At 34.9% G+C, this 25,788-nt stretch overlaps 2 protein-coding genes across 3 annotated transcripts; both read left to right on the forward strand.

The window, feature by feature from the left end:
- The first annotated feature begins 9,923 nt into the window (after window positions 1-9,923).
- On the forward strand, window positions 9,924-15,307 carry LOC113695935 (probable LRR receptor-like serine/threonine-protein kinase At2g23950). Of its 2 annotated transcripts, XM_027215165.2 has the most exons (11): window positions 9,928-10,439; window positions 10,530-10,662; window positions 10,782-10,853; window positions 10,957-11,100; window positions 11,269-11,340; window positions 11,541-11,600; window positions 11,800-11,900; window positions 11,987-12,121; window positions 12,219-12,563; window positions 13,522-13,901; window positions 14,689-15,307. In XM_027215165.2, exons 1-11 carry the CDS (start codon window positions 10,340-10,342, stop codon window positions 15,070-15,072), a joined length of 1,926 nt encoding a protein of 641 aa, XP_027070966.1. In that variant the 5' UTR covers window positions 9,928-10,339; the 3' UTR covers window positions 15,073-15,307. The 2 variants fall into 2 exon arrangements, with proteins under 2 accessions (XP_071911368.1, XP_027070966.1); XM_072055267.1 differs by lacking the exon at window positions 11,269-11,340 and having other exon boundaries at window positions 9,924-10,439.
- Window positions 15,308-17,018: 1,711 nt separating this feature from the next.
- Window positions 17,019-25,415, forward strand: LOC113695936 (autophagy-related protein 18b-like). Its single transcript, XM_027215166.2, has 11 exons — window positions 17,019-17,440; window positions 17,524-17,597; window positions 18,515-18,588; window positions 18,692-18,801; window positions 20,115-20,206; window positions 21,027-21,139; window positions 21,768-21,887; window positions 22,573-22,718; window positions 23,169-23,282; window positions 24,364-24,429; window positions 24,824-25,415. Exons 1-11 carry the CDS (start codon window positions 17,382-17,384, stop codon window positions 24,975-24,977), a joined length of 1,122 nt encoding a protein of 373 aa, XP_027070967.1. The 5' UTR covers window positions 17,019-17,381; the 3' UTR covers window positions 24,978-25,415.
- The last annotated feature ends 373 nt before the right edge of the window (window positions 25,416-25,788 follow it).

Raw genomic sequence — 25,788 nt, forward strand, 5'->3', positions numbered from 1 at the left:
TATAACCTTAAACCAAATGAAATTTGTTGATGGAGTATTAAACTATAGCAGCTAACAGTTTCAGTAGATTAATTGAAATTTGAAATCCTCTTGGTTTGCATCTGCCATGCATGCACTTAGATCCATTACTCCTCCATAAGGAGGATGGGCAAGTAAAGCAAATGAAACTTTTGTTGGCAATGATGGTCAATAATTGTTATCTTTCCAAATGTAAGACAAGCAAAGTTTGATCAGAAGGACATCTAATGATATAGTAAAGCAGTGACTAGTCACTAGTTTGATATTTATAACACGCATGCTTTGCTCAACTTTTAAACAAATTTTCCTGCAACATGTTGAATTTCTCATGGGGAAAAACTTGTGATAATTCGACTATATTTAGACCCCCCATCCATCCAGACCAAATCGACAATCTTTTTTTTTTACCCTAATGAACATCGCAATTTCATTAAATCTACACTAATAGCAAAGTTACATCAGACATAAATAGATGTAACAGATCTGATGAAGATACTACATACCAAACCAACAATCTCCGTTCAAAAAAAGAAAAAAAATAATAACCAACAACCTCAGCCATGCATGCGCCCAAATGATTTATCGCTAATTATTCTTTTCTAGCATCTATAATTGGGAACTAGTGGTCTTCATGTTTTAGCACTAATCACAAGCAAACTGAACGCTGCCCACCACAAGAGCAGAAGAATAAAACAAGAAAAAAGAAAGAGGAATTCCCAAACAATAGTAGTAGCATATAAGCTTATCCACAATCAGATCCCAGTCAGAATTGTGTCAAATGTGCCTGTGTTTTGGAGCCGCGGAAATGATCTTGAGATGAGGCCAACACTAGTGAGACCAAAACAACAAATTCAGATGGCATCCTTTTTCGTGAGATTGCTACCAAATTATGCAGAAACAACAGAATATACTTTTTTTCCTAATCTCTCTTATGACAAAGTTTGATCAGAAAAGCTAATAATTTGTCTACTTTAGGCTGCAGCTTGTATTTAATATCCTAGTTGCTAAAATCATTGCTCATCCATGGCTTTATTCTATAAATTCGTTTGTCTTATGTGTCTAGGTCAATGGCTACGGATGCTCTCAATATAATAGTACATGGATTCCATGTTTTTCAAGAATAATGGGACTGGCACATAATCTCATTATTAAAGTTGACAACTAGCAACCACGTAATTAAATTAGTCCCTGAATTTTTAATTGCCCGTGCATCCTTCTGCTGCTAGTCTGAGCTTTATCCAATAAGAAAAGAAAAAATGAAACAAATTCTTGATCTTTTAGTCCTGATTTTACTAGTGAATTTATCAGAAATCTAGATTATCTCAGTGATCTCTCATCAACTCTTTTCATGCGAAATTTGATTTATCCAAGGCGATTAAAGATTTTGCTACATGATCAAGAAGGCAAATTTTAAAATATCATGATTTTACGTAAACCAGTCTAAAAATACTCCTCTAAATTGAACTTTTCATTGAAGAGAGATCATGAACGAGTGATCATGGTATTTTTAAAATTTCTCTTTTTTTTTTTTTACAAAATCCTTTGACTACATGGGCAGAAGAAGAAGTTAGTATTGGTTATATATGTATATATATAGAGTAAATCTTTTATACACTGACAGTATATATACTATCATCGTTTTATTCATGACATGTTTGAATTTTAAATTCAAATTTCACATAATTATCATTCATCCAATATTAACAGTATATACATTATCAATATAAGAAAGATTAATCAATATATATATATATATATATTAAAATTAAAACTCCAAAGCTTGGAGGCGTAGATTCAAATTCTCCCTTTTTCCCTCCCTACTTCTTAAATCCCGCCCCTCTTATACCAGAAAAGTTCAGGGGAAAATTTCCAATTCTTAATGCTGACTTTAATTTTATGATGAAAATGTGAAGGATATGTGTATAATATGACAGATTCCAGTAAGCCGGCAAAAATGTAGAGTTGTCGGTGGCGCATGCCGCGGATAGCGTGATTACCGTCCCCATTATATTGTGCATGCACAAAATATAAAGAATCAACCTTTCAATGCCCTTCAGGCTTCAGTCGATCTCAGTGGAATTGAATGCATAAAGCATTGTTTTTTGCCGCAAAGTAGAAGAATCGGTCCCGATTCATTTAGTCTTATCTTTAATGATAGAAATGTGAATATGTGCTAACATGTCAAAGATTTGATTCTTCATTCTCCGATTAAATATTGTACAAAACTAGAGATTTGCCGGTTTCTTGAATTTTCAACCGAAATTATTTAATTGTTCGGTTAAGATTATTTATTGCCCCAAAAAGGAAACAATCCCCTTTTTGCAAAAGAAAGGGGAGAAAAAAAAAAAAAAAAAGGGAACAGTTGAGTGATGGCTTTTAGCTTTGCTAATATTAAAACTTATCATTCCACCAGGTTGTGGCTGGTGCCTCAACACAGCTTTTCTCTCCCAATCACATATATACTCTCTGCCCCTCTACCTTTCTTTGTGCCTGTTTTCTTTTCTTTTCTTTTCTTTTTTGACTATTCTTACATTCAACTTTCTTGATATTTTCTGTTTGTTGGAGTAGCCTATCCTGCTACATTTCACTGTTTATCTCATCCCCAACATATGATATATTCCACTAGTTTGTACCCTTAAAATTCTCTGTCATTTTTTCAGTATGCGCCCAGAGTTTTCCCTTGAATTAGCACTTTTGTCCCAAATTTAAATTTGTAGAATTAAATCCACCACTTTCACCCTTCAGTTTGTCCACACGAGTCACTATCTATGTAGTATTACACAACAAGAATATTTTTTTACTACATTGCATGATTGCAAACTGTGTCTTGCAAAATCTGTGCAAAAAGCCACTTGTTGGATTAGTTATCAATTTCTTTCATATGCTTCTACTTGGCCAAGTTATTATAAAAAGATATTGCTAATAGCTAGTATTTGATATAACACTAGCAGAGCCCAAAGCCTACTATATTAAAACATAAGATGAACTACTCGGGCAAAAAAAAAAAAAGAACACTAGTTTTTCAAATACAAAAATTTTTAAAAAGTACTCTAAAAATAGTCTAAATTGTTTTTAATGTTTAAAAAATATCTCAAAATATATTTTAAAAACTCTACTACTCTTAAATATTTCAAAATATTTTCCAAAAATATTCCAAAATATACTCTAAAAATTCTATTACAGTAAAAAATTTCAAAAACAGCTAATCCAAACATGATTATGGTTATAAGGGTAGGTCGTGGTTCCATCGGTTAGGGAGATGCTTGTTTTTAGCTCGCAATGTGCAGTAGTTGAACAAGGATGATATCGATCAAAAAAGGAGAAAAACGGAAAAGAGAAAAAGAGAAGGAGATTACAAGGTGGTTAAAACTTAAATTTATCGCCGGTTATAGTGAAACTCGAATCCAGAACTATATGTGCCATTATATATTTTTTGTACAATGTGTCTTATTCGTAATACCTGGAATTTTCTATTAAATTAAAAGAAATGAATTGGGACCATTGTGTAGAAATTTTTTTTTTTTTTTTTTTTGTGATGCTTACTATGAAACAATATCACAGAAATTGAACAATCCGTTATAAACAACTCAAATTGAAACTGCTGATTTTATCCCAGAAATTTTTTTTTTTTGAAACTGCTGGTTCAGGAGGCAATCGACGCGAACTCAAGAATAAGATGGTTGTAGTGCTATTAATTCCTTGGTTTTAGGTACTTTTTCTGGGCTGTTTTAATCGATCCTCGATCTTAGCTCCGAATTTCAGAATAACTTCCTTTCTAAGCAAGTCTCTTCCATTTAACATAAAAAATAAAAAAAAAGAACCCATTTATTTTCAAGAATCTCCTGGTTCAACAAATTGTTGGGCTGAAGAAGAACGCCTTTTGGAAAGTAGATGGAGGCCCGTAAAGAAAAAGCTTTTGGGTCACTTCGAATTAGAAAGTACATGGGTAAGATATTCAAATCATGAACACAACATAGTATTAGAGGACTTGTTGGATTATGGTCCTTGGTTTTGTGGGCTTTTACTCTATTTAGAATCCGGAACGATGAAATTTTGATGGTCTCCCACTTATTTTACAAAGTAAATAAGGAAAATGCTACGCGTAATTCTGGGTGGAGGATTTCGTTTTGGTCTGTGACATGTGGCTTGGTGATTTTCGGCAGCAATTTAGACCCCAGAACTGTACAAACTCCGGGGTTTTGTTGGAGATGTAAGCAAGGAAACTGGTATCCATCACCAGATCCAAAATGGAGAAAAAAAAACAATTTTTTATGCGTTCTGATGAACACATAAATCGAATTTTATATTATCTACATCTACATGCACACTTTGGAACTTGGATGGATATTTGTTTTGATAAGGTTTGGATTTATGACGTGTGTGTAATGATATCTGATGAACTTCTTATATGAGATTTGCTTCTTAAATATCCACACACAATCCTGAACCAAAATACTCATAGTATACTTGCGTCCATAACAGATTAATTTCTACAGTCACACTTCCTGGTTTCTAGATAGTAGGATCTAAGACTGAAACATGAACCAAATTATTCTATAGTTGAATGGAGTTCGACTTGGTAATAGTTCGTTCAATTTTAGTTCGTTAACTAGTCAAGTTAAATTTGAATTGTTAAATTATTCTATATTTGAATGGAATTCGATTTGATAAGAGTTTGTTCGAGTTTAGTTTGCTAATTAGTTAAATTAAACTTGAACTGTTTTTTGTGTTCCATAAATTTCAAATTTGATAGAAATCTTATTCAAACTTGATTCGACAACTAAACAAACCAAACTTGAACAAAATTTTAAACTTGTTAAAATAATCAAATAAGGTCGAAAGAACACTAGAGTGCTCGACTTGATTACAGTTGGTTCACACCCCTGATAGGATCCATAATATTTACAAGGTTAGTACAATTATTATATGATGATAAAAGGGTAGTTTAAGAATAAATGAACCAGCTGCAACTAGAATCCGGAAGATTTAATATCTTTTTCTTGATTCGGTTTGACATTCTTTAATTGTACTTAGAAATTAGAATGTGGTCATCATGGCAAGAAGTGGTGTTTTGACCAATTCGTAGAAATGATTCGGGCTGCTATTAGCTATAAATTATGACGCAATAAATATTTCATCCGTGAGAGCAAGAATACGAAGTGGTGCTATCCTGTTCTTTCAACTTTTAAATCAGTAAAATCAAAATTAAAATCAAAATTGGAAAAGCCAACATAAAATTATGTGTTTTTTTTTTAAATAAAAAACATCATCATTTCATTAAATTTATACTAATTACAGAAATTACATCATCCATACACAGTTACATAGTCAATTGTTTGTCAAATCTCTTCCGGGACTAATCAGTTCGACAAGCAAAGATGATCAAGGAATGGCAAAAGCATAACATAATTTAGGAAGTTTCCTATCAACAAATGAAGATAAAATATGTAGCCAAAGGATAAGAATATATTGGGTGTCCATCCAAAGGGGAAAAGTAAACAAATAAAAAGAAGAGGAAATTATAGAAAAAGGATTAGAACCTTTTGCTTTTGGCCACATTTCTACTAGCTTTGCGGCTTTATGTTGATGGCTTTTGCCTTCCCAATTTGAGCACTACCAAAAGCCGTGGAAGAATCAATGCCAACGCATGGAAGAAAAAACGCACTCCCATAAAGATTTGCATTTGCCAATTCCCCATAGATACACTTTGCATCCCTTTTGTTCTCCATTATCTTATAATATTTCACTGATTACTTAAATATAATATATCACGTACACACAAATCTCCATGAAAAGTTTTGTATGGTTGAGAAAAAAATATACTCCTGTGAGAAAGCCTTCACCCTTGTCCCTTTTTTTTTTTTTTTTTTTCTACTGTGACTTTTGTGATTTTGCAATGAAACTAGTCCTAAAAGAAAGGGCTCTAAAGTGGCATTTATGATTGGCAAATTTTTTTTTATTACACTAATTAATATGTGAATTTTTAATTTGACATATTTAATTACCACCACTTATGAGAAAAGACAAAAGCACTCATCAACTTGATGTTGGATTTATATTTTTCTATCACAACGGTTACGATTTCCACATTTTAGAAACCTCAACAATTGCCTCATGTATGATATCAACATTTATTTTCACGTGGTTGCTAACAAATTATTATCGGGTATTGATGGCAATATCATGGAAATTTTTTTTTGTTTCAGTTCTGATGAATTTAGAGCCTTAAGTAGTAAAATTTGTAGAAATTTTCATTGTAAATTGTAAATTATATTATAATTTGCAGTGAAATCATAAAGCAAGGGAAGATGGCATTATTACATTCTTGTACACAAACAAACAGTCGGCCGCGTTGGATGTTCAGAACTGAAGCAAAAAGAAAAATCATGGCAAAATCTAGATTCATGTTCTTGGAAAGAATTTTAAGATGGTAAATAGTGAATATTGGCTCCAGTTTCATCACTCGAATGATGAAACACGCACGGCTTGTAACTTATGATGATTGATTGAGCAACCTTTTTACTGTAAAATTGCAGCTTGCTCATCATCATGCTCACTGGACCAGGGGCTTCTATCCTCACAAGAATGCGCAGTTGATGATGGAGATGGGATGTTTCGAAATTAGATGGTGGAGATTAAATATAGAACATCAATTTTAACGCGTCAAAAAAATTTGTTATATTTTTTTTAAATACAATCTTATTGTATTAGTATCTACGTTTATTATATCATCATCGTATCATACGCATTAATTGTGCTATTGTCTACACTACTGTACCGTGCAGTCACTGTTGATGATAGCCGAAACCCTCTATGGTGCTAACTAACACTGAATCAAGCCCGGGCTAGGCCTTATTTGGATTGCCGTTTACGTCGAAAAATTACGTCGCTTTCCGTGATCACATTTTTCTATTACATTTTTCCCTCACATACATCAAATCGCTACAGTATTTTTTCCATAAAAAATCACAAAAAATGCAATCCAAATACAACCTTGTTCTGCTGCTTTGCCTCGAAATATGATGGGAATAACATGAAATATTTTTTTCAGCCAATAAATTGTTCAAGCAATCAATATGGCATCTCTGTCTTGAACCCCCCCTTCCCCAAGTCCAACGCCCTCTGGGGTTTCTTTCCTGATAAGAAGCATCTTACAGATCTCATAAAAGAAGGGTTTTTACGTTATTCTTTTCCGGACTGTGCGAGACACAAAAGCTGTTTGCTTATCAGTCATCAGTTTCTTTTCTCCCACAGTATCTCCACTGATAATATTTTTTCCCTTCTTTATGCCAAAATGCCGTAACGCTCACATACTAATTTTACACCATGAAGGGAGTAGTTAAGTGCAAAGGTTCACGCCCCAAAAGGGCTAATTTTAATGTGCATCCTTCAACTATATTCAAAATTTTACTTAGGTCCTTAAACTTTAAAGTAGGATATTTGAATTTCGAAAATATAAAATCAGTCCAATTTTAATTCTTGAAGTATAAAAAAAAAGTCGCACTTTAATTCCTAAAGTATAAAATTTTGTCTCACTTTAGCTTTTAAAGTATGAAATCTGTTCGACTTGAATATTAAAATTTATCTCATTTCTGTCAATGATTTTATTTAAGTGAGATAACTATTATATTCATTTTGAATTTTAGCTAGAGACCTAAGTAAGAATTAATCCTGCTTTAAATCTGTCCATAATAATTTACACCATGAAGGTGGTAGTTAAGTGGTTAAGGTTCATGCTTTGAAGCTCTCTTTCTGCGCAGTCGTGTTAGTAGGTGAGCAAACCAAATGTTGTTGAAGGAAATAGATATTAGTTTGGAAAACTCAAAAAAGAAAAAAAAAAAAGGAAAATGTTTGAGTGCTAGACTAACTCCTTTTAAGTCAAGTAACTATGGTTCAAACTCTTGTGGATGAAAGTTATCAGGATCACACTTAAAAGGCAGTTAACTAGGTTAGATAGACATTTCCAGCCTTTCTCTCAGCCAAAAATCATAAAGAAATTTAATACAAGGCCCCAACCATGTCATGTACAAGTAAAGATTTAGGGCTACCACTACCAGCCTTCCAACACCCATAAGAACAATTTGTTGTAAAAATTCCTTGTCAGAGTCTTGAATTTGGCAAGTATGCCATTTGGCAACCAACTTAGTTGACCAGACAGATATTCCATAATCATCACCACCATGGATATGGAATTGGTCCAATTGGAGATTAGGAGGAATCTTTACATGCCAAAATCTTTCTGTCCACAACCCCATTGAAGGAAAGAACCTAAGGGATCAGAGATTTGGATTGGACTCCAAGAAAGAACTACAAGTTGTACATTGAACCAAGAACTCTAACTTCCATTAATAACTTAAAAAGCATCACAAACAGCTACCACAATAATGGAATTGGAGAACATCGCATTAAAGCAATGTCCAGTCTTATCTCAGATAGACTATCAAAAGGAACAAAAGAAATGGACTGCCCCCCACCCCATAAAGACCATTCCAAAAATTTCTGTTTCCTTGCGTTTCTTGCAATGCTTCTCCTGCTCTGATGTTTGGTCTAAACCTCTGTTTTCAAACTCGGACCGGACCGGCCGGTCGAACCGGTCGAACCGGGAACCGGCCAGGTAGCCGGTCCGAGTCAACTTAGAAAACCGGAAATTTTAAAACTCGGTCAAAGCCGGTCAAAATCCGGGTTTGACCGGGTTTGACCGGGAAAAACCCGGTTTTTCCGGTTCAACAGTAATTTTTTTAAAAAAAAATTCAAACTTTATAATATTATGTTTTGGCCCCCTAAATTGTTAAAACTTATTCGTATACCTCAAATATTTGATACTTTATAAATATTGTCCTACAATTTGATGTTATTTTTCAATTAAATTCATAATTTTAATTCTAAACTTGTTAATATTTATTAAATAATATAAATTGCTACTTGATTGTTCTAATTTCTTTGTATTTTCTTGTTAAATATATTTGAAACATCAAATATGTATGAATATACCTTTATTAATATCAATATATTATTAGATATGATATATATAATATTTTAATTTTTAAATAATTTTTATTTATGACGTCATCCGGTTCGACCCCTATCGACCCCCGGTCGAACCCATTGACCCCTGACCCCTGACCTTGGCCGAGTCGCTATCCGGTCCGGTTCTGAAAACATAGGTCTAAACAAGCAATTATTTCCAACTCAAAACAAGAGAGATGCAGATAGAAGGAGGGTCAAAGGGCAAAGGTTGCCTGTCCTCTTAGTGCCTACTAGTTCTGCAGTAGTAGCCGTAGCAGCAGGCTAGGACTTTGCAGCAGCTGTGAATTTTGTGATAGGAACTATATAGGAAACGAGAATATAGAGTACTGTGGTGTGTTGAGAAATATATTATTGTTATTCATTGCATTGCATTTCTTTGCATCCAATCCTTTGCTGTCACTCTCAAATTTTGAGCTTCATACCTCTCTTTTCTTTTCCTCACTTTCACTGACATTCCGTATCATGTCATCTCCATCTGATTCTCGTCTCTTTCCTTCTTTTTCCTCTCTCTCTCACATAGTCACACATTGAACGCACTTTGCCAAAGGGAAATTTAAGGTAAAAAAAAAATAGAAAAGGGAACAAAATGAGAACACTAACTGCGCAAAAACTTGTAATATTCCCCCACCCCAAATATTAAAATGACAAAAAATAAAGAAAAAAAACAACAGAGCAGCCTCAATCCAAAGACATTTATTAAAGAGTCCGAGTTTATATATTTCAAGGTCAGAGAATGTCCTAAATGCAAGATTTACTGTACTATTTACAAATTCTGTCACAGATTGCTGATAGCGCAATTCAAGTCTAAGCCTAAGCTTGTGCTCAACTAATCTTCAGTGGCAAATAGAAGAAAGATACAATACATTAAGGCTCCCACTGAGCTAAAGAAAAGAGAAAAAGTGGAACAGAACAGTACATAAAATTTTGCAACTGCAAACCTATCCATTCCATGTAATCAAAATGGAAAAAGCAACAAAATAGCATGCTCAGCTCAGGTACATTAAAACATACCCACACCCCACACTATACTCTCTGCAAGTGACTAGTACACACATTAACACACACACACACGCTGACCGGTGTTGCGCTGCGGTGTGTTTTTGCCCACAGCAAAAGAAGGTAACTGAAAAAGTGTGACTTTAGGAAAGCCCAAAAAGCCTAGAGCGGAAACCGAAAGCAAGCAAGAAGAAAACAAACCATTTTATTCATACTTTATAGCATTTGTGAAGCAGCAAGAGCCAAAAAACTCAAGGTTGTGTTCAGAAAATGTATTCTTGATCACCTCTTCTATGCAATGGCCATGTCTGTCATCTTCAGCTACCGTTTCTTTCTTCTGGGCTTCTTCGTGTTTTCTCCTACACTTTGTTATTCGTATGAAGCTCGAAATCCTGAAGGTAAACAACAAAAGATGATAAAAAGTTTATCTTTTTTTTTCACTTGCATTCCACTAATTTTTTTTTTGTATTATTTCCTGGGATTGTTAGTTGAAGCTTTGATTAGTGTCAAGAATGTTTTGAGCGACCCTCATGGGGTTCTGAGCAACTGGGATGAAGATTCTGTAGACCCCTGTAGTTGGTCTATGATTACTTGTTCCTCTGATAATCTTGTTACTGGCATGTGAGTTTTTAAAACTTTCTGGCTCTTTTAATACTTTTGTAGCAATGTTTCCGTTACGTTTGATTATATTGAACAGTAAAGACTGCATTTTTATCATTTTTCTGCTCTGGGTTTAACAGAGGAGCCCCAAGTCAAGGTCTATCTGGGACTTTATCCGAGGTCATTGCGAATCTCACAAACCTTAAGCAAGTGTAAGAAAATGGTGGATTAGGATGCTTCTGATATTGGGTTTTAGCAACTGAGTTGTGTTAATGTCTAATTTCTGTATTTAATGGTCAGATTTCGCTCATGCAGGTTGTTGCAGAATAATAACATCTCAGGTCACATTCCACTAGAATTAGGCAATCTTTCAAACCTTGAGACTTTGGATCTCTCCAGTAACAAGTTGTCTGGTCCTTTGCCTGATTCTTTGGGGTTCCTAACAAAGCTCCAGTACCTGTATGTTTTAAATCTCTTTTCCAATATACCATTTTTGCTTAATTTTGTCATTTTCTTAATTGGCTAATATTGGAAATGGCGCATATATATATATATATATATATATTATTTATTTAATAAAGTTGTTTTGTCTTGTTTTGTGGGCTTGTCATGTAACGAAATGAGTAGAAGGTTGAACAACAATAGCTTGTCTGGTGCTATTCCTCCGTCTTTAGCCAAAGTCCCTCAACTTGCTTTCTTGTGAGTGTAGATCTTTGTTCTGTTCTCTGCCTTCTTTTAATTTGTTTTTCTTGTTTGTCTCAGTGTCTTTTAAAGAAGCAACATAGAATCTGTAATTTTTGGGTTTTCCAAGAAATTTTTCTTTTGGAATCAAGCATAGGATTTGTTTCAAACCTTGAATGATAATGCGTTCTCTCTCATGAAGTCACTTTCACTTTCAGGGACTTGTCTTACAACAATCTGAGTGGACCTGTTCCCAGATTTCCAACCAAAGCATTCAAGTATGTCTTCTCTGCTGTGACTTTCTTCTGTTAAATGCAAACATGTACTCGTACCTCCTTTTATAACACACATGCTTTGTGCATGAGTTATGTCAATTTATTATAATTATCTAGGGTATAATTACTTTTTAATTTTCTTTCGTTCTCTTCTGGTCTAATTTAACAATTCCTCTTGATCTATGTGTAATCAATTATATAGCATTGTGGGTAACCCCTTGATATGTGGAAGCCACTCAGGCAAGAGTTGTTCCGGATATTTTAATATGAGTTCTCTTTCATTCTCCATGGATTCATCCCCTGGTAATTTATGAGACACTGTGTTTATAAGTTGATATCAATTTTGTTTCTTTCAAACAATTTTCTTCTGACTGCCCCTGCATCTTTAGGAAAATCCAATTCCAAAAGATTAGCTGTTGCACTTGGTGTTAGTCTGAGCTTTGTCTCCATTTTCCTCCTAGCAATTGTAGTTTTGATCTGGACTAGAAGCAAAAAGAATAAACAGTCCATTCTCAACATTAATGGTGAGTAATTATTAACTTGTAGCTTTCATATGCAAATTTAAAGATAAACACTTATTTGCGGTTGTGGTGAGCCTCAAGAACTTGAATCTTTCTGTAGATGTGCAAGAGGAGGATCTATTAAGACTGGGCAATCTCAGAAGCTTTACATTCAAGGAGCTTCAACTTGCAACAGACAATTTCAGTTCCAAGAACATACTTGGTGCTGGGGGATTTGGCAATGTATATAGGGGGAAGTTAGGGGATGGTACAATGATTGCAGTAAAGCGTTTAAAGGATGTGACAGGAACTGCAGGGGAGTCACAGTTTCGTACTGAGTTGGAGCTTATTAGCTTAGCAGTTCACAGGAATTTGCTAAGGCTAATTGGTTATTGTGCTATCCCAAATGAAAGGCTTTTGGTGTATCCATTCATGTCTAATGGCAGTGTAGCATCAAGACTAAAAGGTACGTACATCAACTCATGAAATGCACCTGCGGCAAGTTCGTAGTTGCTATTCTTTGTCAACTCTTTGGTTTTACTGTTTTATACTTAGTTCAGTGCATGATCCATACAACATTCATTTTTCAACTGCCTTGGACCACTGTAGTATATGGGTCCCAGGTGCTCCAGAAAATGACGTGGCATGAGATAACGTAGGTTAGAAACTGGGACCATGTTTAACTGCTCATGATATCTTTTCAGTTTCATTTAGATTTGCTGCCTTCCACTAGTTGTTGTTAGGTGATATGAGCACAAACTTTCCTTTTCTGAGATTTATGTTTGTACGTGCTGATTCATTTGTAAGTGGGATGGTCTACAATGGTTGGCTTTTGCTTCTCTCAACCTTGATGTAAATAGTTTTTAAGTTTGGAAAATTGCCCGGGAAATCGTTAGAATTCAGAGCTGATGTTTGGAATGGAGAACCTGCAAAGTTTTTAGTTTCACCTAAGCTTTAGATCATTGTGCTGTGAAGAAATGTTTAGGCAAGGGTACAAGCAGCAGACCAAGGCTTAATACTTGGATTGTTGATTCATGAAATATGATGTGATTTAGAGAAGATCCTGAAATTTCTTTTGGTGGCTGACCAACATAATAGGACTAATTATGATGCTCATTTCACCTTCTTCCTCTTTATTTAGGAGGAAAGAAAGTAGATATTGCTTCATTGAAGAATGATGCTTACTGCAAATGGAGATGACTGCACTTTTTTCCCCAAATTTGTTTGTGTTATCAGATAAGTAGTTTTCAATAATATGGCTAATAGATAATTAAATCCTGAGAGAATACATGCTTTTTCAAGCTTTGGTGGAATATGACCAGTATATCAATTTTGCTAAATGCATTTAATTTCTAGCTAGCAGAGTTGTCAATCAACTGTGTTGATAGTGTAATTATAGTTTGCTGTTATATTAATCATGGCAGGAAAACCTGCTTTAGACTGGAACACTAGAAAGAGAATTGCAATTGGAGCTGCAAGAGGTCTCCTATACCTGCACGAGCAATGTGATCCAAAAATAATTCACCGTGATGTAAAGGCTGCTAATGTTCTCCTAGATGACTACTGTGAGGCTGTTGTTGGTGACTTTGGCCTAGCTAAGCTCCTTGACCATGCCGATTCTCATGTGACAACAGCTGTTCGTGGCACTGTAGGGCACATTGCGCCTGAATACCTCTCGACTGGTCAATCATCCGAGAAAACTGACGTTTTTGGATTTGGTATTCTGCTGATAGAGCTCATAACTGGAATGAAAGCCCTTGACTTCGGAAAAACTGTAAACCAGAAAGGAGCCATGCTGGAATGGGTTCGTCTCTTCCCTGAACCCTATTTCTAAACTTCTAAACCTTTGTGTGCTATTAAATTGGTTTAGCTACTTTGGAACATGAGAAGTCTTTCTTCACACTCAAATCACTAGCCTGTGGTTCATGAAATTAATGACCTGTTTTTCTTGGTCTTTATTTGTAATCTTTTACTTGGGGTACTCTTATATTCTGCCTTAAGATTGTCATGCATGAATTCAGATGTTTATCAAACACTCGCTGCTTCATAATATTTTCTTTTTTGTTTAGCTGCTATTTAGTTTACTGACGACTTATTTTTTGTAAACGTTTCTTTAAGAAAGTGGGATCAAGTCAATGATTTCACTCCTTCGGATCGTTGACTCTTTTTCTTTTAATTGTCCTGCATCTTTAAGATCTATGTTCGGGCAGGAATTTTCTTTTCCAATGCTCATTTACTAATGGCTATACTCTTCAAGGGACACTGAAAAAATATCACGATTACTTTCTTTGAATTACATGAGCCGTTGCAAATAATGTTTTGTAGATTAATCATGAAGCTCTGGGCGAACAATTAGCTTTTAAAGTGCTATGTGTACTGTCTGTGAAATTGACCTGCGAACAGCCAGCCGAATAGTGTTCAAGAACAACATATATTTGCCTGGAAGGGCTTGTGTTCCCATGTCGCAAGAAAACTATGTGGCGGAGATTTGCTTGGCACATTGTTTAGTCTTGATAGTTATTCAAAGGGTATGCTCATACACATCGTATATTTTTTCCCTTCATCATTGAAAATTTGGCATTTCATTGCAGGTTAAGAAAATACAGCAGGAAAAGAAAATTGAAGTTTTGGTGGATAGAGAATTGGGTATCAACTATGACCGGATTGAGGCGGGTGAGATGCTCCAAGTTGCTCTACTTTGCACTCAATACCTCCCCGCCCACCGGCCTAAGATGTCGGATGTGGTTCGAATGCTTGAAGGAGAGGGCCTAGCAGAAAAATGGGCGGCCTCCCATAATTATCCAAATCAAGGCACAAACCTTCCCCCCCTCATTCATGGTTCCCAAATTAGGTTGCACCATGCCACTGTCCCTGGACATGATGACAATGTCTATGACCAGTCAGTCATGTTTGAGATGATAACAATGGATGAAGACTATGATGCTTATGCCATGGAGCTCTCTGGTCCGAGATAACTAGAGGACCTAAATATGCATAGATATGTGAATTTTTGTTTTCTTATTCTTTACTATAAAGAAGGTTACCTAAGCAGTGGAACAACCTAAATTAGCTCTTACCTATTTTTATTTGTTTCTACTTTCCTCCATGTTTAGAAGGCTGTTTTGTGTTTTACCATGTATGTATATATCGTTTCACAGTCAGAGATACTGAATGCTCCAATGAGTAAATAATATTATTGATCTTTCATCCCTTGCATGACCTCATGGATGCAAGCCAGTGAACTGAACCATATGGTTTGGATGAAAATGTGTACACATTTGTCAAGAGTAGGAGAAACATGTAAAGCCCTTTTTTGATCTTGTTCTGTACCTCTTTAAATTTTCCCTGTAGGGGAAATGGGATGAGGTATGGTGCATGCATAGTAACTCATTCTTGGAGATGCCCATTTCCAGGACAGAAGATCTCATCGACCACATCACATGCTCTTGCCTTCAAAAGCATACGTGACTGTTAGTGCTAGCAAGAAAAAGGAAAAGTTAAACAAGAAAAAGAAGGGGTTCTGATTTTTTTTGACCAAAAGTAGGAGAAATGCTGTGATGCAATTGCACTATGCAGTGGTTGAAGTTTGAACCGTCGTCGGCCGTCTGGTTGGGCCCTTGAGGATGCTGCGTGCAGCCAGCCACTTGGGGAGTCTTTCCAGTCTGTGTCTTATGATGCTTTTTGCACTCATGCGCTTCTTTCAGTTTTCCTTTCTGCTTTTCCTGCATTGATAAATACCAAAAACGAAGCAAAAAGTCAGTGTTCATATTATCGATGTTACTACTACCAATTCATCATCAGTTGGGGTCTTATCATAATATATATATATAGATGTGATTTGATGACCAAGTCTAGCTGAATTTGTGTTCCAATTAAAATTCGAGCTTCATGTGAAATATAAAAATTGATTTCTAATCTTTTTTAGCTTCATAGCAAACCAACACTTTCTCTAGAGTACTGTCGGAAATTGAGTGAATTATACAAATTAAGGATGGTGAAATTCTAAAATTCTTAGGGCCACCCACACAATATTAGGTGGATTAGCCCGATGTAAAGGTTTTTTTTTTTTTTTTGGGATGATTTAAGTGCCTAAAAGCAATCTGTTAATTACTACGGCCTTATCTTGTGGTATCAACAAGAGATTAATTTATTCCTCTACTCTCTTTGGATTTAATTCATTCTTCTTCATTTTATTTTTTAATTCTTTTTACCTTTTCCACCCAGGTACAAGATTTGAACCCTGCACTAGAAAAGCTTCAAAAGCTCTCTTCGGAGCACTAGACTCAATTCATTCTTCTCCAAACCTAAAGCACAAAGATATATTTACAAGTCTCCTGTGATTGCATTTTTTGGGAGTTTCTTTTTTTTTTTTTTAACACACCTTTAGCACTTTTGTGGAATGTAATATACGTGAAGTGAAAAAGACAAGGAAAATGTATCAAAAGAATATTCTCAAAATACTCAAAAAATTTTGTCCAAAACTAGCCATCTAAACATGGGATTCTTCACCAGTTTTTAGAATTCACACCAACTTAATTCATTCTTCTCAAAACCTAAAGCACTAAAGTCTAAAATTTTCTCACTTTCACCAATGTCTAAAACTCAAACTTGGCTCAATTAAAATCCAAGTTTAGAAGGATAAGTGAGTTTTTTTGGATGTTTGTCTAAAACTTTACTATAGCTTACTGTAGAAGTTTTTAAAAAAAATTTTGAAGTATGTAAATTTTTGAATATTTTGAAGTGTATAGTTTAAAAATTTTGAAAAGTTTTTGAGATTATTGTAGCTAAAATTTTTAAAAAACTTGTAACAGACAAATTTGGCAAAAAACTCAAATGCCAAATAGGGCCAAAGAGGAGAGTTTGAGAATGGAACCTGACTGAAGTCTTTCTTTTTTTTTTTCATGGGAGGCTAAAGTCGTTTTGAGGATTTTTTTTTTTTTTCCGTTTTGAGAGGATAAAAGAATTGTTTCCTTAAGCAACTTCCTATGATTGCATGGACTAAGCCCAATAACAAATTTGAAGTAAAACTGCTGATTACCACCTTAAAAATTGACCTATTAGTTTCAGCTTTTTAAAACATACAGCATTTACCAAGCCCAAGGTAGAATTACCCGTTTTAAAACCTATAAATTCTCGCGTTATTCAAAAATTTCTGATAAATCTTTCAGTGCCTTTGCTAAAACGCCCTTTCTGTAGATTTTCTTTTGTAATTACTCTGTCTTATATACATATTCATGTATGTACTTGTATAATCCCATTAAAATTCAGTTAAATTAAAAATTCAATGGCAAACCAGCCATCCCCCAGTGCAATTCTATGCGCTGCCTTCAATCAAGATAACAGGTAATCATCAAAAAAATTATTTGTCAGCTTAATTCTGATTAAGTTGGCATTATTCATTAAATTTCTTATTTTTTTTTTGGCAGCTGCTTTGCTATTGGAACTAGGGATGGGTTCAGAATCTTTGATTCCAATACTGGCAGACTTCTTTATGAGAGAGGTTAAAGTTTCTATTTTTCAATCAACTTTTATTGTGAATAATTTATTTTCAATTCAATAAAAGTGTGCAAGCTTGAATTTTTTTTCCCTTTTTTTGTCTATAATAATATTCTGTTCTGGGTTGAAGATATTGATTGTCAGCTGATCAGGTTTTGTAATTTTTGGTGCTTTGTAGTTGATGACTAATGTATGGCATTTGATTAGATCACTGGTTTAAGAAAGCAAATAAGAGTAGTGCATGCTTAAGATTTGATTCTTTAACTGCAGCGAGTCATTTTCTTCAAACTTTGATCATCCAAGGGTTTGATTCTGGGTCAATGAATCCAATTCTACGACGTCTACTTTCATTATTTGTTCTTGAAGTGGTTGAATTAGAAGACTATGGAAAATTTGTGAAAACTGCGGCCCTGAACTGATTATTTTTAAAGAGGGTATGGGAATTTGTAGTAATTTTATCCAAAATTTACAACTAGATGTACACAAAGAAGTATACTTACAAAAGTCAATTATGATGCCTTTAAAAGCAAACTATTAGAATTGCACTCTCTTATATTAAGAGTCTAAGCTTGACATTTCTTTCAAATTTTCTTTTAACACATTCTCCTGATTCTTTAACCTGATAGTCAAATCATGTTTCATGATAAAAAACCAAGCAACCCTATTGAAGTAGAACCTTTACATAACTGCACATTGGTGTCTGGAATACATTGATTCTATGGCAGAGAGATATTTCATAATCAAGCATAAATATCTGTGGCAAGTCTTTACTGGGATGAGTAGAGATCTTTAATAAACACTTGTGCATGTAGATTTTATTTTAGTTTGTGTCATATCCGTGATTATGAAGATCATCATGGATGTGACAACATGCCCAACTTATTTCATGTATTTTGAGATCTCTCATCCTCTCTTTGCTAGCTATTGGAGCTTTCATTGTGGTTGAAATGTTATTCAGCACAAGCCTTCTTGCCATTGTTGGGGCTGGTGAACAGGTTCTTGCAATTACTAGCTATATTTTTTTTTCATTTTTGTGGAGAATATTAATACTAACAATTTCTGGTTGTTGCTTTCTTATGTTGCACCTAATTTCAACAGCCATCTTTATCCCCCCGGAGATTATGTTTGTTTAATACCAAGACTGGAGCTGCTCTCCGAGAACTAAACTTTCTGACTTCAATCCTTGCAGTTCGAATGAATAAGAAAAGGTAACATATGACACAGGTCAGCTCTATTAATTTGTGTCTGATTTTGTGTTTTTCCTATTTTGCATGTCTCCACCTGCATGTTCAAAATGACATGGTTGCATATAGGCATCTTGGCTGGACTTTTTTGCCCTGAATTTGTGGTGATATTCTTCAAAACGTTGAGGTTTTTATTGCCACAAATAGGAATAATGGTCTCCAACTTTATGTGTTCTGTTGCAAGTAAGCATCCTGAAGTTTTGTACTTTTTCCTTCACTGCTCCATTCCAACTTCTCCTTTAGCATTCCAGTTAAAACTTGAAGGGGGATTTTGCTGAGTCAGTGTAAAATTGATACCCTATTTTCCTTTCCTATAATGGTTCTAGTGTATTTCTGAATTTTTCATTGCCTTACCAAATAATTCGAGTCCATGGAGACTGCAGTGGCCCGAGAAATTGTGGAGTAAGGGTACAGCTGACTGTGTTGTTTGTTTCACATGCTTTATATCAGTAGACACCACTTTGTCTGATGTGAAAGAAGACTCACTTCCCCAATCTTTTGAGAAACAAAGTCCTAAAGTCCTTTTGTCTTGTAGTTTTGGTGGTGTACCTTCATAGTTAGGACAATAAAATGTGTTATTGTGGATTGGCTAGGAATGCACCACTGCTTCTTCTTAATTCTCCATTTGAATTCCAATTTCACTTAAATTCCATGCCATTTAATTCGTCCTCTGTTAGCTTGATTACTGGCTAACTCTATCCACTTTTGTTTGGAAGTGCGATAGATTCTGCAAACTGAATTTGTTTCCTTTATGACAGTTTATGTTTGCTGCAACATGTGCGTTAGTTTATAAATTTTTACTATAAGAAGATATAATAAATATAGAGAACCTTTTTGTTACTGGTATTGTGTAGTTGGATCTTGTTTTCTCTATATTAACTCTATCTTGCTCCATTCATTTAGATTCTTAATCTGAATGTCTGCGTGCTTTCCCTGAACTTAGAGCAGGAACAATGTCCTGACTATATGACCTCCTGAACATGCCCACACTTTGCAAACTAGACAATCTATTACCGGGAGGGGTGCATATGGATGACATTGGGTGAATTTCTTAGAGTATAATCATTGCAATTTAGGTATTTTTGAAGCCACATACTATATCTTTAGTCAACTTCAAAAAGGGCAATACTGAGCAGTAGTATACTAGAAGCTTCTGTCTCCAAAAATCTAACTTGTTTGCTGAATATTCTTTTCTGACTCTGAAAATGACTTTTTTGTAATCTTTTGTTCAATCAAGCTTTGTTATTTTCATTGAAATGTTTGCTTGGAAAATGCAGATTAGTAGTTGTTTTGCTTGAGAAGACCTACATATATGACATAAACAGTCTCCAGATATTGGACACAATAGATACTGTACCAAACTTAAAAGGTTGGTTCATAACATCCAATTTTCCGCTTGGGCAACATCAACATAAGCTTTTTTGTTGTGGCATTCTCAAATTGATTATATGATTTGTGAAATCTTTTTGTCCATCTTAAGTATTTGCTTTGATTAATGAGTCCTGCAGCATTTAAACTTTGTATTTCACTTCTGACCTTTAATTCTTTTGCTTTAGTAATAGCCATGTGAGTTTTTTTGTAAATGGATAACAGATAATTATTGCACCATGAGGTTATTTAGATTATGCTTCAATTAGGTTCTTTAAGGAATACCTAGCAGTTAATAAAAGTGAACCATATTAGTCCGAATGTTTTTATTATTGATCTTATCATGTAGCATGTTCTACTGATTACACAAGTTTATTTTGAAGATTCTTTTACTATGCAGTTCAATATCCCTAGTACCTTTTATAGTCACCATAACAAGAAGTTTTGTTTGTGAAGTACTTCCTTTTTTGGCCAAATGACAGGCATAAAAGAGAATAGCGAGAATTCAGTCAAATCCTTAGTTCATGAGGGTGGTGGTGACACTGTCCAGTTTTCTCAACACAGTCACAACATGAAAATCATGTCCTGTTATCACCAAAGTTTAATTAGTAATAAGTCCAAAACTTTTTCAACCAGTAACTCTAGAATCACACAAAGTGGACTAAGCAATTTATGGTGTTGTTGTCATCATTGGTTTCAGACGCTGTTCCTCTCTTCCAAGTGACTAAAGACGCATCTGTTGCAATACTTAATAAGAATATAAGTGAAAACGATCATTGGCACTACAAAGTAGGTTACTTATTTTTCATCTCTTGTTTCAGGACTTTGTGCATTTTCCCCAAGTTTAGATGGTTCCTTTTTGGCTTTTCCTGCTAGTATAACGAAGGGATCGGTTCTGGTCTACAATGTAATGGAACTGCAATCCCACTGTGAGGTTGCATCCCTTATCCTCCTCCTTGTTGCTTGATTTCCGGATTTATTAGCTGGAACTACTAAATTGCTTTATGATCACAATTTATCAGTATGGGAACTGTTAGTTTTCTTATCTAATAAAGAGCTTTGGCCTTTCCTTATCAACGACTGACAACAGATTAATATTTGTACTTCTAGATGTCTTCATAGCATAGATGATCAATCTAAACCAAAATCTGACATTCTTGGAATTTTTGCTTGGTTGATGGCTCCATTCTTTTTGCTCTTCCAGCTGGGCAATGAATGTTAGAGAGCAACTATTTACCTGTATATCATCCAAGTACAAAACACATGCTAAAATTCCTTTGTAATAGGTGAATGTCAGTGGGTAATGATCTGCACTAGATTAGTCTGAGAAGAATATCGATCTTAGTAGTGAACCTACACTAAAAATGTTTATTTTTTGCTTGCCTTCTGTGACATTAATTCCAGTTGCACCAACAGCACAATTATTTTTTGCAGCTGGAGCATTGATATCGTTACCATTCTGAAGGAATTATAAGATTTTTTTTTACCAGTATTATAGGTGATTTTTAAAGACAGATAATGTCTATTAGTTAGTTGCTTCAGCAAAGTTTGGCTAAATGCAGATAGATGCTCATCGCTCACCACTGGCTGCCATGGTCCTTTCTTCCAATGGAATGTACATAGCTACTGCATCAGAACAAGGGACCATAATCAGAGTTCATCTTGTCTCCGATGCAACTAAGGTGAAGTATCATAAATTTATTTATATGGATGTTGAACAGTATCATTTTGCTGGACTTGAAAGTCTGTCTGCAAATTGTCACTACTACATCAGCGAAGGAACGAGTAGAGAGAGGAGGAAGGAGTGAAGAAAGAGAAGAGAGGCATGATGAGGAGGGAGAGAGTAATCTTGGGTGACTGGTGAGACGAGTATGTGAAAGAAATTATTACAGGAAGAAAATTCTAATGCGTCATATTCCATTTTTCAGCCACGAACTAAAGCCAGAATGCTGTAATGTTTGAATGGCAACAAGAGACAAAGAACTTTAAAACCTAAATTCTGAGAATCAGCCAATTTATTCGTATCTGAAGATTTAGAACTCATGTTTTGTTGCATTTCTATCCTGTAAGGCAGAGAAGGGATGGTTTGAGGGAGGTGACAGTTTCATTTTTATTTGACATTAGTACTTCTGCATTTCTATCCAATGATTTAGAGCTTGATTCAGTTATTGATTCCTCATCAATGATATTTTGTCTAAATCTGGTTCCTGTTCGACCAAGGTGGACTGTAATTATAAAAACTTGAGCAAAAGAAAGAAAGAAAAGAAAAGAACATTACCTCATAGGTTACCCTGGCTTCATTCTTACTTTCCTTGTGGTTGCTAATTTTCTTTTTTGCATATGACCCAATTGTCTTACGCTGAGCAGTCGTACAGTTTCAGAAGGGGGACATATCCATCAAATATTTTTTCCTTGTCCTTTAGTCCATCCACTGAACTGCCAGATATTCTTCTTGCCTCAAGCTCTTCTGGTTCTGTTCATGTGTTTTCTCTGGGATTTGCTCTGAATCACAGGTGAGAAATATCTACAAGTTATGCTGTACACTACATACCTTGTCATTCATTACATTGTTTTCTCACACCATGAATCCTGAATGTGTAAGAAACCTGTTGACAAATCTGCTTTATGTGCGTTAAGTTCTGTTGTTCTTTTCCATTTTTTCCTTCTTTATCCCTTTGACATGTTATATTTAAACTTACCGTTGACAACCATTTACTTTGTTAGCATGACTAAATGATTGCTACCCCTTACTTGAATTGTTCTTTCTCTTGCTGTTTCCATCTTCCTCTGTCTACGCTACTTTTGGTTTATCTGGCCTCTTGAGTTTCCTTGCAGTTCAAGAGCTATATATGTTGTGCGTCTTTGAATAATATGTCAGCCTTGTATTGTTATCTTTAGTCAGATGTAGCTGGTAGTTGAAACTGTCAAATAACCTGATCTATTTTGTATTTCCTTTTGTACAGAAGCAGGAGATCAAATACTTTTCTTGGGTCCATAGTACCTGATTCTGTAACTGATGTACTGGATTCTGCTTATCACCATGTACTTCATCATGCTGTCCCAGCTGGAGTCAAAAGGTCTAGTAGATATTAATTTGTATATCAACCATCTTACTATAGGTTCTTCATCATTTAGCAATATTCTATGGCTGTGGTTAGACTAGGTTTTCTGGTAGCAGACTATTTTGACAACATTTTGATTAGACTCAAGTCACCCACTTCATAGATTGTAGTAGCACTGTTAGATTATATAACTTTTCTTTTAATACCTAAAAGGATGATAATTTAGTTTCTGCAGTTCCAATTTCTATAACTTTCCAGAGCTCAAAGATGGTAATAGAAGTCTTATTTCAACCTTTTTGTGACTCTAACTTGTGATTGGATGCGAATGTTAGTGTCTAGTCAGGTTTGAAAATGTATGTTGAATGGCTGAGACATAGGAAAATTTTGTGTTGGCATTAGTCCAGGAAAGAGTAAATTGGAAGGCAAAATGCATGGAACATCTTTCTTACAACCTTAGTTTTTGAAAATTTACAAGACAACACATTTTACAGTGTGATCCATTGATTTGATAAAGCTTGTCTGTTCATATTTGACTGGAATATGTTCATCTATTATTAGTTTGACTAGTCTAAATTCTAAAATCTGCCGGTGGTATTTTATATGGTTATTTTGAAGTAATGTTCTACTTTTGGGAAGCTCTTAAATTCTCTCCTTTTATCCTTAGATCTATGTTGGAGTGCCAAATCATACAGTACCAAGGTCCAAAATCAGACTTCATTCTGACAAGTGACTATTTTTTCTCAGTTCAGATACATGAAAAAGGTTTTTCAGGAACCTAATTATATCACGAATACTTTTGCTGCTTTATCTTAATGTGGTTTTTTTTTTTTTGAAACATTGGAATTTTAAAATCAAGGCACATATATTGCATAAAATTCGAAGTGTTGGAATTGTGATGATGTGTAAGAGGTGAGTTTCCATCAATACTATCCCAACAGCCTAAATTTTCAAATTAATTAAAGGAAACTGCAGAACTAAGTAGTTGAATTCGATGTTCTTAATCTTGCAATTAATCACTCTATTATCTTTAAGAGATTAAATTCTTTAGCATTCTGCTCGAGTGCATTTTCATGTGCAATTGGGTGTTTTGTTGCAGTAATGCAGTGGTTCGTAAGATAGAAAGGGTTCCTGACACATCAATGGCTGAATGTGCTGTCTTACGGTAAGTTCAGTTTATCCTATGTTCCATTTTTCCACTTTACGACATTCAGTTTCGGTTATATGCATCTGAGCTTGTATACATGTCATTCCTCATTAGCCAGTGTAACATAAGTTATCATCCAAGAAAGTGGGCATAGGCCTCACAACATTGCGAGAAAAGAGTAAGTATAAACTCGGACTTTCTCAGTCTTGGGTGGATAGTTCGAACTTCTAAGCTAGAAGGGACTGTGGCGGCATGTGAATAATTTGCCAATCTTTCAATCAGTGGAGGATGCTTAATGTTTATCCTTCTCGTGGGAACGGCTTCACTTTCCTGTTGTTTGAAATTTATTTGCTCCTGTTGTCTGAAATCTCCTTTGGTGGTTTGTTATATAACAATGTTTTGGATTCTGTAGAGCCACGATATCAGTGTTAACTAATGGTGGGTACTTCCTGGAGTATGGCTCGACAATCAACCGTCAAAATGAGTCTTCATGGACGCTGGAAAGGGAATTTAATCTTTTAACAGTCCAAGGAGAACAAGCCGCCAGTTCAAATGTTGGCAATTGATGTGCACTTTACTCATCCGCAGGCTTTGCTTTAAAGGACAGCTTGAAACTGGAGCTTGTGGTTCCTCGCTGACACTTTGGCTTTTAACTCAAAGTAGAATACAAGGGTACACTGGCTAATGAGTTAAGATACCTGTTGCCAACCTTGAGGAACATCTAGATGGTTAAGATACCTGTTGCCAACCTTTATGACCAGGGTATATGTTTGACATCATATGGTCTTTGATCGCTCTCACTTAAACTATAGCATTTTCCTTCCTACTTGTAGTTGTAGGTAGTAAGTTTGTATGTGTGAAACTCCGCGTGCCATTTTATATCCTCACACTGATGAAGATGTAATTCTTCTTTGTATTGTGTGAAACAAAATTTTTATGATGTAATATATATATATATATATATATATATATATATATATATATATACCTTGTGTATTTCTGCATTTGATTTTCTTCCCTGGGTAAGGATATAAATAATCTTATTATGATTTGGTTGATGAGTTTCCATCTGGCACTCTATGTTTATATATATTATATATATGAAAGTTGTAATTAATTTTAAAAAGTATCTAAATGCAGAAAATGCAATAATTTAAATATGATAAGTTAAATATAATTTAAGTATAATAACAAGTGTTCACTTGGCCTGTGTTCACTTTTATCTACCTTCGTTTCAATTCTCCGGCTCATTATTGCAGGATAGATCTGCCAGTGAATATCTTTTTTGCCTCTTTTGTGTTTTAAGCCTGTTTCAGTATACAAGTGCATTTGTTCACTAGTAAATAAAGGCATAAATTCGATAGGCACTTACGAAAA

This window comes from Coffea arabica, chromosome 6e (assembly GCF_036785885.1).
Source record: "Coffea arabica cultivar ET-39 chromosome 6e, Coffea Arabica ET-39 HiFi, whole genome shotgun sequence".
In the NCBI taxonomy this organism is placed as follows: Eukaryota; Viridiplantae; Streptophyta; class Magnoliopsida; order Gentianales; family Rubiaceae; genus Coffea; species Coffea arabica.

Excerpts from the sequence above, each read along its gene's own strand:
- LOC113695936 (XM_027215166.2), top strand. The coding sequence starts at position 17,382 with ATGGCAAACCAGCCATCCCCCAGTGCAATTCTATGCGCTGCCTTCAAT. Across the intron at positions 22,719-23,168 it reads GGATTTGCTCTGAATCACAG|AAGCAGGAGATCAAATACTT; the intron begins GTGAGAAATATC and ends CCTTTTGTACAG. Across the intron at positions 23,283-24,363 it reads GTCCCAGCTGGAGTCAAAAG|TAATGCAGTGGTTCGTAAGA; the intron begins GTCTAGTAGATA and ends GTTTTGTTGCAG.
- LOC113695935 (XM_027215165.2), top strand. The coding sequence starts at position 10,340 with ATGGCCATGTCTGTCATCTTCAGCTACCGTTTCTTTCTTCTGGGCTTC. Across the intron at positions 11,341-11,540 it reads GTCCCTCAACTTGCTTTCTT|GGACTTGTCTTACAACAATC; the intron begins GTGAGTGTAGAT and ends TTTCACTTTCAG. Across the intron at positions 13,902-14,688 it reads AAGGAGCCATGCTGGAATGG|GTTAAGAAAATACAGCAGGA; the intron begins GTTCGTCTCTTC and ends ATTTCATTGCAG.